At 39.1% G+C, this 14,216-nt stretch overlaps 1 protein-coding gene across 2 annotated transcripts in view; it reads right to left on the bottom strand.

Moving 5' to 3' along the window:
- Nucleotides 1-14,216, bottom strand: part of XPO4 (exportin 4) — an 87,901-nt gene that overhangs the window by 39,357 nt on the left and 34,328 nt on the right. For both annotated transcript variants that reach the window (XR_010988029.1, XM_068144174.1), the window contains exons 5-6: nucleotides 7,633-7,749; nucleotides 6,681-6,834 (exon numbers count right to left, since the gene is read on the bottom strand). Coding sequence is in view for 1 of the 2 variants with exons in the window: in XM_068144174.1 (XP_068000275.1) it covers nucleotides 6,681-6,834; nucleotides 7,633-7,749 (271 nt within the window). In the remaining variant the exon portion in view is untranslated. The remainder of the gene's footprint in view (nucleotides 1-6,680; nucleotides 6,835-7,632; nucleotides 7,750-14,216) is intronic.

The following is a 14,216-nucleotide window of genomic DNA, read 5'->3' as shown; positions in this document are numbered from 1 at the left end:
ACCCATAACAGGATAAGACCATAATCTTCAGGACAGATTTTCTTTTACTTTGCCTAAATTTACATATGTAGGCATTAGAGCTATGCTTAGGCTTGTTTCATAAGCTGGAGAAATAAGCATAATCTGTTTAAAGTTATACATTTGTAATTTAAAATAAAGGTCATCTGGATAACAAATTAATTGAAGTTTTATATGCTGCTTGCAGAGACATATTTAAAAAATAAAGGAAAAGATAAAGAAATGTGTAGTTTTCCTTCCACTCTTTGCCTTTCTTCCAGGAAGGGACTAACAGGTGAAGATGAGTGTCAAAATTATGTAATACCCTAAAGCAGCCACAAGGGATTATAACTTCACTTCACGACCCTTCCCAAACTTCACTTCAGGCCATTTCACAAATTCCAGTGTCTGAGGATGGTCCCCATTTTCCTGAGAGGCAATGCTTGCCCTTCCACAAAGCAGTAAATGAGGAACTCAAAAACCAAAGCTGATGTTTCTTCTGACACACCTCCATTCACAGTTTTCTCCACAGGAGTGAGGAACAACTCAGAAATGGAGAGAAAACTCCTGAAATGCTAAGGCCCAAGTATCTTTCTTAACAGTTATTCTAGTTACTTTACCCTTTGTTATTTGGAACATTCCTCTAGAGCTTTTTGTCAGCCTTAGACTTGTATTTTCAAATCAGAAAAAAAAAAAGAGAGGGGGAAATAAAAAGCAGCATTACAAAGGTAACTTACTTGGAAATCTGCCATCTTGTGTTATAATGCCAACATACCAATTTTCCAACCCAGTGCATTCTATGATTGTATGATTCATCATATTTGGATTTTTAAGACCTCCTCAGGGTTGCTAGCTAGTCAGCCAAGCACATGGGATGAGCCTAAGAGCAACTGCCTAAAACTGATGCAGAGGCTTGCTGCCCCCTATGGACAAACGCTTCACAAATCTTGACATAACTTAAACTGCTCAGCAAATATAGCCAGCATTCACGAGAAGGAACATATGCTTATATATTAATTAGAACAGAATAGAACAGAATAGAACAGACCAGACCAGGTTGGAAGAGACCTTCAAGATCATCACGTCCAACCTATCAACCAATCCAACCCACCTAAACAACTAACCCATGGCACCAAGCACCCCATCAAGTCTCCTCCTGAACACCTCCAATGATGGTGACTCCACCACCTCCCCAGGCAGCCCATTCCAATGGGCAATCACTCTCTCTGTACAGAACTTCTTCCTAACATCCAGCCTAAACCTCCCCTGGCACAGCCTGAGATTGTGTAAGTATTCTTAACTGCCTTGAAACTGAAAGTTATTTTGTATTGGTGACACAGGACTCAGACTGCAGCAACAGGAAGTGTAGGAACACCAAAGCTAATTTTAAAACTGGCCAATTCTGGAGGCACCTGCGGTGCAGCCATGACAGTACCAAGTCTCATGTTGACCAGCCAAGTGGTCAACAATCTTCTACTAAATGTTTGTCCTATGGTTATACAACTAGTAGCATGCAAGCTCACTTAAAGAACCTATGCAGAAGTGACTGTCATGCAGATGCAGCTCATGAGTCACACCTTTCCACTACATGCTGACTGCCCTCTGAGAAGCTGATGATAAAATGACTGCAAAACTTGCAGTGTGGCAAGAAAGGGGAAACAAACAAAATCTGTATTATTTATCAGTTCCCCCTTCATCAAAAAGTCATACTGGTCTCTTTTCCTCTTCTGCTATTAATGCTTTTAAGATGATGCTCTTACATTCCAAACTGATTTCAGAATTCATTTGGGAAAACCCAAATGATAAAATGCTAATTGTTAAAAAGTTCAATATCAAAGATATTTAAGTGCAATTTGGACCAAATTTAGATGGATTTGTCCTTGGTTTTGTCCAGCTTTGTCTTTAAAAGTTGCCACAAAGGATTGTCAAAAAAAGATGTAGTGCCCCAGAAATAATCTCTAAACATCAGATTTCAAAGTCAGGTTAGTTTCCACCTAAGAGTAAAAAAAGTCTGGTTAAAGTAAAATGAAACTCTCCCTTGAACTTTCTTACACACAGGTCTTTTAGGTGATTTTTTCTTTATATCCCAAATAATAGCCAGGATAGTACCCTAACCCTTCATCTTCCAGGTAAGACAGACCGCTGTATTAAACTTGGGATATAATCCTGGGCTGCTAGAAAAACACTAGGCCTAAGAAAATTAGCCCTGCTGCTGAAAAAATTCTGTGGTGCTGTTCTTCAATACAGGTTCAATCATTTCTGTAGTTAAGTAACAAATCAAACTGGGGACAACAACCTGCTAAAAAAAAAAACCAACAAAACAAACACAACACCCCACCCCCACCCCCCCCACCCCCCAAACATTCTGGAAGGTAGCTCCCTGGTCAGTATTATGCTCACAGGAGGTGCTAGGGCAGGATGGGTTTTCGGTGGCAATGCCAACTTCAGTCATTCCTCAAAACAAACCTCAAGTGTTCTGGAGCATTCTGTGTTTTTCATGTATTTCCATTATGCATAACAGATGCTATCAATTTGGGTTGGACCAAGTTCAACTCCTGAAAGTCTGCAAACACTATGGTTCACAGGATCTCCCAGAAAGGTGTCTCATTCTGGCTTGAGATTTAAAAGACATGTTCAAAAAGAGATATGAAGTGTTTTGTTCCTTTAGCTGTGTGACCAAGGAACATACACACTGAAAGAGAAAAGTATGCAGATCACACAAAAGCTTCAGTCAGTTCATATAATTGCCATTACATCATGAATTTCAATGGAACAGCAATGATGCACGTTAGTGGGGTGCCTCCCACTTGGTTTATGTAACCTATATTTTAAGTCCTAGTCTACATTTACTTGAAATTTTGCCAGCTTGCCTCCAGGCAAATAGAGGCACCAAATCCAAAAGCAGAACTACAGCTCAAGTTCCTCCTTATTCACATACTATAACCCATACATTGATGGATAAGGCATAAGTAGTCCTATGACAGTCCCTAATGTCAGTTAATAGACACCTTTTTGGCAATAGCTAGATAAAAATCTTATATACTGTTTAAGAGCTTTTGCATTTGAGGACATTAATCCAAAGTCTGTAAGAATGCAGCTGTGAAGAACAGATGTATCTCAAAGTCAAGAAGTGAGACACACCTTTGGAGGTAAAGGAATATCAATTATAATTATATCCTGACTCCACAGGACATAAATGTCCATGTTAAGGTAAGGTCTTAAAGCCCAGCAATATCCAGTTCCTGAACTAGAGACTTTGGATGCCCACAGTGTGCTAGGAGCAAGACCCTTGAAAGCATTCTTGTAAAGGAGAGGGCTGTACTTCATGCAGATTACTGCGCTTTCTTAATTAGTCAAAGCACTCATTTAAGTAAAGATGCAGTTAAAGCTAGTTCTGAGTAAACAGTGTTTAACAGTGATGTAACAGCACTAAAAAAACCAACATGCCACAAGAGACTACCATATGTTCTCACTGTGGAATAGGCATCCTATGTTACTGCCATTTCCAACAGTACTGCCAAAAACCTCTGAAGCATCTGCAAACACCAGGTGAACCAATATGTTGAGGCAGCAGATAAAAATAACAATAGATGATTGCCTGTCTGTTAAATCAAGAAATGGAAGAAACCACATGACTGAATTATCCTTGATCATCATGCCTTGCCTTATTGCACCACTGCATCCCAAGACACTTGAAAAACACTGAATTCCAACTTCAAAGTAGGTAGATTCCAGCCTCTTTTTCTCCTTTGCTCTGATGAGGTGGCTATTCCAGAATGCATCTTTCATGCTAACAATAGACAATACATACCTACAACAACATTTCCATTATGACTGGTGGCAGCATTTTCCATGACTGCATTTAACAATGCAACACAGGCTAATTTATCCTGCAACAATACAAGAACACTTGTGAAGTGACAATACTTTGATGCAGTCCTCACATTGTGGTGCTTTAAATAACGTTCCTTTTGGCAATGGTCACTGTGGAGTTAATGCACGTTTATGCTACTTCCTTTTTCTGGAGATACAGCAATCTTGCTAAAGATTACATAGAAATATTGCAAATTGCTATTATACTGCAGGGAACACTGAGAATCAATACTACATTGCCTGGGGGAATATCATCTAAAGGAAAAAACTACATATACTTGTGGATACAATGATTTATTTTACTCCATGCTTCAAGTATTAAATTTAAGCTCATTGCTTCAGCATATGTACTGTTAAGATTTGGAAAGAGGATACTAAAAGGACACCAACTGATCAATCAACACAGCCATTCTTATGTTCTTTTGTAATGTGCCACCTATTTAGAAACTGCAGCCCAATTAAGTTTCACTGCCTGTAAGTTAACAATCAGTTACTTTTAAACCAGTTTGAAGGAAGGTATTTATGCCACAATAAATCAACAAGGTGCTGTAAACTTCAGCAGTTACTGAATCGTCATCAGCTAAGACCCACATTTCTCAAGGATGATTAAAGCCATTCCACCTGCTGAGAAAACAGGTTGCTACATAGAAGAGGAAGACCCAAGCCAGTGTGAGAATTCTTCATGGAAAAATGAAATGTCCAGTTGCTGAAAATGAAGAGATGGTATCAAGTAGAGCAGAAGTCATTAAAAGATTTGAAATAGAGCCATGTATGAGCACTTGTAGTTAGGACTAAAGGTCCATCCAATCTCCAAAAGTGGTCAAGAATGGTCTAACAGCTGCAGTATCTAAAGTAGGCCAAGCAGCAGGAAACACTGTTAACCTTAAGTAGCAGTATGGCTTGCTTTGTTATTTCAATCAGTGCTTATTCACTAGCACCTATAGACTAAATTACTTCATATTAAATAGTGGTATAAACGAAAGTTGGAACTCCCAAGGTTCCACATTGTACTTTTATGTCTAGCTCCATCACTGCAAACTTCAGCTCAGGATAAAATGCTCATGAAGAACTTTGTCTTTGTGGACAGGTGGCATATGCCTACAAAGACTGGGGCTGGAGTCAAATTATTGCATCGTATAAAAGTTTTTGGATGAGGATTTGGGATTTGTAAGAATTCAAATAATGTGTGAATGTGGTTTTTTTTCCCCTAAACTGTAGTCTTAGAGAGGAAATGCTCTTGGGTTATACAGCAGTGGTTCCCTCTGAATTTTGGTCTTGTTCTGTATTCTTAAATACTGATCTCATTACAGTTTCAAAGTGAAGGCATATGCACTAAATTCCCTCCGGATCACTTCAGTGATTAATGAAGTAGGCCATTTACTTTTAATCCATGCCACATTTCCACAAAGACAGTATCATTAAGATTGGAAGAGACCTCAAAGATCATTGAGTCCAACCTGTCACCACAGACCTCATGACTAGACCATGGCACCAAGTGCCATGTCCAATCCCCTCTTGAACACCTCCAGGGATGGTGACTCCACCACCTCCCTGGGCAGCACATTCCAATGATGAATGACTCGCTCGGTGAAGAACTTTCTCCTCACCTCGAGCCTAAACTTCCCCTGGCGCAGCTTGAGACTGTGTCCTCTCGTTCTGGTGCTGGTTGCTAGAGAGAAGAGAACAACCCCTTCCTGGCTACAACCACCTTTCAGGTATTCTGCTTTACAGATGTGAACCAAAGAATATCAAGTTTCAAATCAATGTCACTTTTGCTACCTGCTGCATAACAAACAGAATCGAAGATAGCAGACACGTACAGGTACTGCCTTCTGACCATCAGAGCAGGAAAGCAAAAAGATCCCTTAAAGGAGATTTGAAGATGCCATTGAAATTCCTCTAGCATGTATAACTTAGCAGCAATTTTGTAAGGTTTTAAGAAAAAAGGTGTATAAACCAACTTAAAAATTTGGCTCTTGGAAAGTGTGTCGAACATCTTAAATGAGCGTTCAGCTATTAAAAGAGGCGTTGTAACACTCTACTGCAAGTGCTGTCTTAGCCCTCTATTAAACAGAGAATGTATTTGCTTATTTCTGCAATACTCTTCTAGGCCCTTTTTGTGGGCTGGGAAATTTTTGTGTTTTCTTCCTTCTCTCCCTAAGATTCTTTCTCTTTCCAATTCCCCTTTCCATCTTGACTTTCCACCTCCACTTTTCTCTTGACTTTCATAACCAGTACATACAAGATGTCAAAATTGTAGCAATGGCAGTTGTGTAAAAAGCAGATGCCATTTCTCCTCAGCTAGCTAGTATTTCTCCTTCATACAAAAGGGAAAATATGACCAGGTGTCTTCTGGGGAGTCACCTGAGCATTCACATTCCAAGATGATGGGGCATTTACCTACCCTCTTCTTGTCTCCAAGGAAGAAAAATAGGACAGATCAGATCTCCACACAAAAATTCATCAGAACTTAGATCTCATCGCCCTTTGGTTCTGTGCTAAAGCAGCATGTTACACTTCTCTCCACTGCACAGATCAGATAGACCATTAATCCATAACCAGAGGCTGCTCTGCTGAACTAGTTTTGCCATATAAAAGCACTTTCAAATTTAAATGAAGAGCCTCTGTATGTAAGCATCTGTTAAGTAAGCACAGGGGTGACCAAGACCACTAATGGAAGAATAAATAAATAGAAGTCCAAATATAAGGCTTGTAAGTTTTACATTTTTCTCTCCTCAAACACATTACTTATCACCAGGCAGAAGTGACCTAAGTCAACTGAAATAAAGGGCCTGACATTAAAAGGATATAATTTGGAGGAAGGAAGTTCCAACTTAAGACTTGATTGGCTAGTGCAAGATAACGCTGAAACACTGAAGACATCTGAGCATTGAGGTTTTCACGTCTGCTGAATTCCTGAAGTACCTCTACTGTGAGCATGAAGATCTGCCGCAGATCATCCTCCTGTATTTGTCAGAACAAATACAATGTATTAATAGCCTCTCAGTTATTAATTGAAATGGTGATTAAAACCAAATACTTTTCTAAAGAATAAATAATTTTCTGTTTTCACTTTTTCATTAAAACACAGACAATATTCTGAAGTTGTCAGTCAGAACCACCCTCCCCTTTTACCAAAATCAATAGATTGTGTTTGTAAAGAATAAGAAGGAAAAGAAAGCACTCTCATAAACACTATTCATTAAAAGAAAAACTTAACAATACATTTTTAACAACTGGTAGAGGAGAGAGTTGGTCTTTGGCATGAAAAGAAGTTGGTAAGTTGTTCCCCAACAGTCAGTTTAAAGCAATGCCTTCACAAAAACATTTCTGCCTGGACAAACAATACATCTGAGACAACCAGACTACACCATCTGCAATAATATTTTTAAATACATAGCTCTCCTTGGCTTTAAACCAAAGCTATATTTAAGACTATCATTGTTCCACAGAGTATTCGTTTTGTTTGTAATTGGTAGCCAAGGAATTAAAGAGTCCAACCACATAAGATCTGTAGCTCTACATTCATGAAGTGGACAAAAAGAGGCTGCACCTTTTTGAGACAAGTTTTGGTTTGTTTTTGTAAAACCCACATTAACTTTCCTGAAGTAATCAGGATCTGCATTTATAATGTGATATTTCTCCTCTTAAATGCTGCTAGGCACACTGTACCTAAATGCACCTGGCACAAGGAAAGTACTGCTTCCCAGTATTTCAATTTTAGAAAGACAGGTAGCATATATTGATACAGAATTGGTTTACCTGAAAAATACGTTTACAGTTACCATGGAACTCCATGCTTAGTCCAATGTTGCTGGTTTTACTTGAACTTGAGAACTCGCTCAACAATGCCGTTAAAATGGAACAGGCCAAAGTTTGCTATAAAAAAACAACACAAACAACCAAATAAGGGGGAATAATATAACTAAAAGACATCCAATAACATAATATCACCTACAATGTCCTCACTTTTTTTTTTCCTTGACACTTTTTATCACTATTACTTCAGTTTCTTCTAACACAAACTAAAACAAGTCAGACTGTCAGGAGCATAGATCCTTATATAAATCATCCCTGCAATCATCAATGCTCAGTCCTTCCAAAAGGACTTCAAGTATTTGAGCAATATAAAGGCTATCACCTGTGTGATCATCAACTACAAAGTGTAAGCAAACTTACTGCTGTTTTCCAGCCTTGCTTTATACTTTCCCTGTGCACAAGTCTTTGCCAGTGTTATGTTTAGGGAAGATTCATTTTCCACCTATTGCTATTGATCTAATAGTTAAGTTACTTTGAAGTTTGTTTTGGCCCTTCTTTGCATTTGCTACACTTACCATATTGGTATTTGAGCAGGATTAAATTTGTATCACCAAAAGTGATAAAAGCTAGTCAGAAATGTCACCTGCAATACCCCGCCTACTACAGCTTTTTCCCTTCATATCCCATGGCGAGGGGGGGGAACAACAGAGAGGAACAAGCAAAAAGCTCTGATGCTTGAAAGCTTTTGGATACTTCCCACCAAAGAGAAACACCCACAAGCTTTAGAAATAACCTTTAAAATGACTCTATCAGAATGTCTCTGAAGTGACATAAAAATTGGTATGAAGAAGGCACGTTAGAGAGACAGATCCATAAAGACTGTAAGTTTAAATACCTTCTTTGGTCTCAGAATTTAACATCAGGCAAGCCAAATGCTTATCCTAGAACACAACTTCTAATACAGCTTTCCTCCATCAAACGTACTGCTCCAGCCTTTGCTACTGTTTTCTGAAACAAACTTGCTGAAAAGCATTTTTTCCTGATGCCAGTAACCACCAGCACCAGTTTTATTACATTTTTTTAAAAGCAGACCATTACACAGAAAGGGAAGTAAATATTGTAGAGTGGAGATGCAAGCAGCACGCCTGAGGCATGCCATACGTGACTGTGACGAGCACAATAGAAACTCTACACCCATTAAATAAAAGACACTTTTTGTTAAAGAGATGTTCTTAACAAAAAACTTCCAAATTACTGGCTATCCTCCCAGACTGTTTGGAGCCAAGGTGGCAGGGATGGACAGAGAGATAGGAATTGCTAAAGGGTCATGCATGCCAGCAAGTGTCCAGGGGTTAAACAGAAATATGCACACTACCTCTGAACACCCGAAAGATTAAAGTGGAGATGATACTATTTATGCAAGCTCATACAACAGCTGAGACCAGTGCCATCCACCCACCAACTGCAACATCTTTGTTCAGAAATGCCTCTGAAGTCAGTACCTTGACCCCACAGACAACTAGTTATCTTAGCCAGTATACACTAAATTAACATTCTTACTTGCTAAATAAGTTCTGGACAGATCAAACGCAGTGGGCTTCGTGATAACATATGGGTCTTCTACTACATAACGAAGCTGTACAGTAGACCAGCATATTGCTGGTCAGTTGCTAAATCCAAGCTACCCCATCTTAAATAATTCTTTATTTCAAGTGAACTGTTTCTCAACTACAGTCACATGTCATGTATGATAAAAGCAGCGTTTAGCCAGTCAAAACCAGCATCGCACTTTAAACTACTCCAGCAAAAATACAATTATCAGTTCCACACTAGACTTAGAAGTATTTCTAATTAGCTCAAACATTTCATTATTTTATTACCAATGTAGAGGAAAAAAAAAAAATCTAGATACATATTCTTAAAGAGATAAAATAGTGTAGGTTAACACAGAATTTTAAGTCTAACATTGAAAGTTTCATATGAGAATGATTAATCTGGGTAAAAGAAATGCAAACCAACAAACAAAACAATAACAAACCAACCAACCAAAACAAAACCAAAAACACAAACAAAAAGCCCAACCCCAAAAGAACACACACAAAATGCCACCAAAACAGTGAAGTTTGGTGCTAGAACAATGCTTCAGATAAGAATACATGTTTTTAAAGGAATAAAGCAGAGTTGTCAGAGAACATTGCCTAACCTTATTACGTGCCAGGAGACACAGAAAGTCTCACAAGGCTCTCTAAAATGTAGGCTTTTATTTGATACTGGAATTAGTGACACACTGATACTTTTCAGCTCAGAGAAGTCATAATGCAAGAACATGATTAGTTGAAATTACAAGTCTGGACAGTTTGATGCTCTGTAACATACCGTGCTCACCATGTGGCATTAATGACTACAACAGCACAACAGCTTGGTGAAAACTAATCTGCTTCTGCTTCATTATGCAAAGATCTTCACACCAAGTCACCACTACTGGACAAGAAGGGCAGTGATGCAGACTAACCATCACTTGCAGATGGTAGCCAATTATTGGAAAAGAAATTAGGAAGTTCAAATGATAGGTAAAGAGCAATAGGCAAAAGCAAACCAAAAAAGTTTGTCCCCACAATGATTACAAATAGTTAATATTAGCTGAAATAACAGGTATTTTCTCCAGCTTGTTTATGTGGTAAATAATAATTTATCCTTTCTCTTTGGTTAGTAATATGCTATTGCATGATAGGACTCTGTTCAGATTATTTTGTATACTTTTCTCCTGATATCAAGGAGAAATTTAAAGAGAAAGTTAAATTTCATGATTGATGGTAAAGAAATCTCTTCAAAGATGTAAAAAGCAGTGCATGCAGCCAGGCTGACTGAATCTGCCAAGTGGTGCAAAGAGCCTGATAGAGCAGCTTGAGTGGCGACCTGCCCTCCTGATTTCAGCAAGAGCTGTTTCAGGTATCTCTGACATCAGTACCTGCTTTGAGCATGCAAGGTGAAGCACATCATTACTAGAGATTTACTCTAATCCCTCTAGAAGCCTCACTCACAGTAAAAACTTGGCCATCACGCTGCTTCAACTGAAATTCCAGCATCCTACCAACTCCCATCACCTTGCAAATCCTGCCCCATTCCCTCACCAACCCAAGGGTAATCTGCAGGCACATCCATCCCTTCCTGCACCTCTTGCATCTTTGAGGAATTGTAAGTACTCCTTTATATCCAAGTCACCAGAGCATGTGAAGACTAAAGATAAGATACTGGTGAGGAATTTAAAATTTATTGCAACAGGCTGAGAGGAAATTGCCTGAGACTGGTTTCCTAGAAGGCAGGTGCCAGCCTCCAGGGTTTTAGCTTACAGACAAGAGCAGAGGTATAGATCAAGACCTGCACCCTTTCCTTGCAATGTCAAGCATTTGTGTAGAGCTGCATGTAAAACCCTCACTGCTTCCAAGACTGCCTGTAGAGGAATTTATATAGATAGTTGTGCATAGCAGCAGGATGGCCATTTTCATAGGAACATTAACTAATTAGCTGAAAGAACATGTGCTCTGCCATCTATAGAACTCTTCTCACATTATAAATTTTACCAAAAGGAAAATTTTACTTTATGAAAAGTAACTTTACTGACAGTTAACCACTAATATTTTTAGTGCATTTTAAAATTTGCATGTATGTTTGAGATGAAGGCACTAAGTACCTTAACACAAATGCAGGCTCTTAGAAGAAAGATTTAAGAAGAAATCTGAAAAAACAACGTAATTTCAGATAAATCAATCCAGTTGTGCTCTGTGAAGTCAAGTTATTTCCTTTTACACAACAAAAGTCAATGCATTTAATACATGTAAAGCCCTGGGGTGGAGGGGCTTTTTTGTTTTGCAGTGGGTTTTTTGAAGGCTTCTGCCCCACCACAGAAGAGATTAAGAATCCAATTTAGTAATATCATACAGTAATAAGTAGAAAATGCACATGACTCTGGGCATCACACTGAAAGTCAGATCTGAATGTCTAGTGTGCAGTAATGCCATTAACTCCATACCAGTAAAAGTACACCTCTGAACCTAGTTTGACTCACTCGCTAGCAATTTCACTAGTTCTGCCACAAGTACATACCCAAACAATAACCCCATCTAACAAAATGAAATACTCCTCTTGTTGAGAGGGGACTGCCTCTGAGAATAGCTTGGCACTCACCCCAGTTAGCTTTATTACCAGGAATAAACTTTATGAAAGATCACTATACATAAAATAGACCCTCAGCTGCTCAAACAGAAGATCAATGGGACTTGTGATAAGAGATTAACTTGGCAATCAGATACCCAGCAGTAACATCGTTTTAGGGGGTTTCTTTTCAAATTGCCCTAATAAAACACAGACACTACAGAAAGACCATGCACTATTTTAACAGTAAGCAACATTTATACACTCTTCATAAAACTCAGCTGCAGAAGGTAAATGCAACTTATCCCTCCAGATGGAATGTCCCCTATAACAAAAGCTAAAGCCATAATGTTTGAAGGGATTTCACACTTGTGCCTGGACTGCCTATGGAATAAGTGAACTGCTTCGTTTGAGAGTAGTTAGGTTACACAGTATCTGAAAAGAAGAGCAGTTCAAATACAGCTTAGGAAAGAAACACACATGTGGTACACCTGCTCTGAGTCTGGAAAAAAAAAACCAACCAAACCAACAACCCAGACCAAGTAGAACAAACTGCAACACCCAAAACGTTTCCTCTGTTCTGAAATTCAGAGCAGGATACAACTAGTTTGCCAGAGGTTTGACAATTCATTTTAGAACAAAACTTGAAACTAGCAAGCCACACTCCCTCCCCCTCATCTGCAAGTATCATTTACACCTACAGAAATCTGCAAGTCTATTTAAAAGAATAAAGCTCTCACCTGAACAGAGCAAATCATAACATCTGCCCTGCTACAGGAGATCACTGCCAGCCTGAATATGCATTTAGAGGAGTTTTGTCTCCACCCTTATAATGTAAACTCTGTTACTAAAACCAAAGGGAAGCCACAAGAAGCATTTAATAATATCCCTACCCAGCTAATTTTAACTTGTACAAGAGCAGGAAGAATGAAAGAGTAAATCTGTCAGAGATAGGATTTTACTGTACTTTAGGTGATAAAATTCTGTACCGAAAACATGTCAAAAACAATTTTATCAAATTAGTCAAAGTTTCCTTTATAAAGGTGGTAATATATTCCTTCCCTCACTTCCTTGAATAAGCACAGCTGGATTTGCTAACATTTCCAAACTAAATCCTTAGAATGTGAGCTGCAACTCCAAATGGAAAGGTTAACAGGACGATCATAAGGCCAAAAGAAATACCATTATGTACACCAAATAACTGGGGCCACTCCAGCTTTTCAGCTTGTGAGCAATGAAAGGGAGGGAACCCAGAAGCTGAAGTAGAGTTTCCCAAACAAAGAAAACCAGAATATATTCTGAAGAAATGTAAGAAAGTATCAGGAAAATCCCACCGGATTTTATCTCTTTATTCTTTCTCAAATGAGCCAACTCGTGAAGAAAGCTGTGGAGAAGGGTCAGGATGATAGGAATAGGACTGTCAGCAGCAAAGGACCATCTGAGTACTGCACCCCTTTCCTTCTCTTCCCTCTCTGCCACTATGCAAAAATAGATGAGCAGTACCAGGTTAACACATCACACATACAGTGGCATAATGGGCAAGACCCTGCCTCTCTTCCTTTGAGGCAACCAGGCAAACAAAGCAAGGGAAGCCTCCAAGGTAGAACTGAGAAAGAGAAAAATCAGTTCTTCGGTGAATCACTGGGGGCCAGGGGAAGATCTTGTGGCATGTGAAGCATGCAGTCTTTGGCCAAAGAGAGAAAGGAAGTAGCAGTCTCTACTAATAATGGAAGAGGTCCAGGCAGAGTTTGCTGGAGCTTAAGAGTGCAAAGCATGGTTTTCTTCATTTCTCCAGGGACAGGCAAAGCTATAAGGTAGGAATCAGGAGCAGGGGAAAAAAAAGTAATCTCAAAGAAAAAGTGAATGTCTAAAAATCCTTTATCCAGAGGTAACATATCCTTCTCCACTTTCTTGTCTGAAAGGCAACAGCTGAATCTTCACTCCAACAGTATTTTCATTAACAAATCCAAGACTTTTCATTACATTTAAAATAATGAATAGTAAGACTAGCCATGCAGCTTGCCATCAGTATCACCCAGCTTTAAATATATATCATCCTGGCAACTGCTCTTTGGTGAGCAGCTGTCCCTTCTCCCCCCACTTTTCCCAGTGCTCATTCCTGGTCCTTCTTGTCCGCCTCTGCCTGCCATACTGTCAGATACACCAAATGAGCTGCATTACATGGCTGTGCTCCACAGCAGATCTGCTTAAAGAAAAATAAAAGAGAAGTTAGGAGGGGGAAGTCTGATTGGTAGACTCCTAACACAGACTGAGTATATTACTGAACGTATATACTCAGAAGGGCAGTACCTCTGAGAGGAGGAGAGACTAAAGACTGAACAGGTAGGAGCAGCAAAGAGGCTTTTTCCCCTCCATCTTGTTTGCGTGTCACATAGGTGTAACACATGGAAAGGCAAATTTTCCTCCTTCCCAGT

This window comes from Melanerpes formicivorus, unplaced genomic scaffold (assembly GCF_026170545.1).
Source record: "Melanerpes formicivorus ecotype bairdi unplaced genomic scaffold, bMelFor1.0.p_v2 SCAF_1, whole genome shotgun sequence".
Classification (NCBI taxonomy): Eukaryota; Metazoa; Chordata; class Aves; order Piciformes; family Picidae; genus Melanerpes; species Melanerpes formicivorus.
This window is presented reverse-complemented; position numbering and strand designations above follow the sequence as displayed.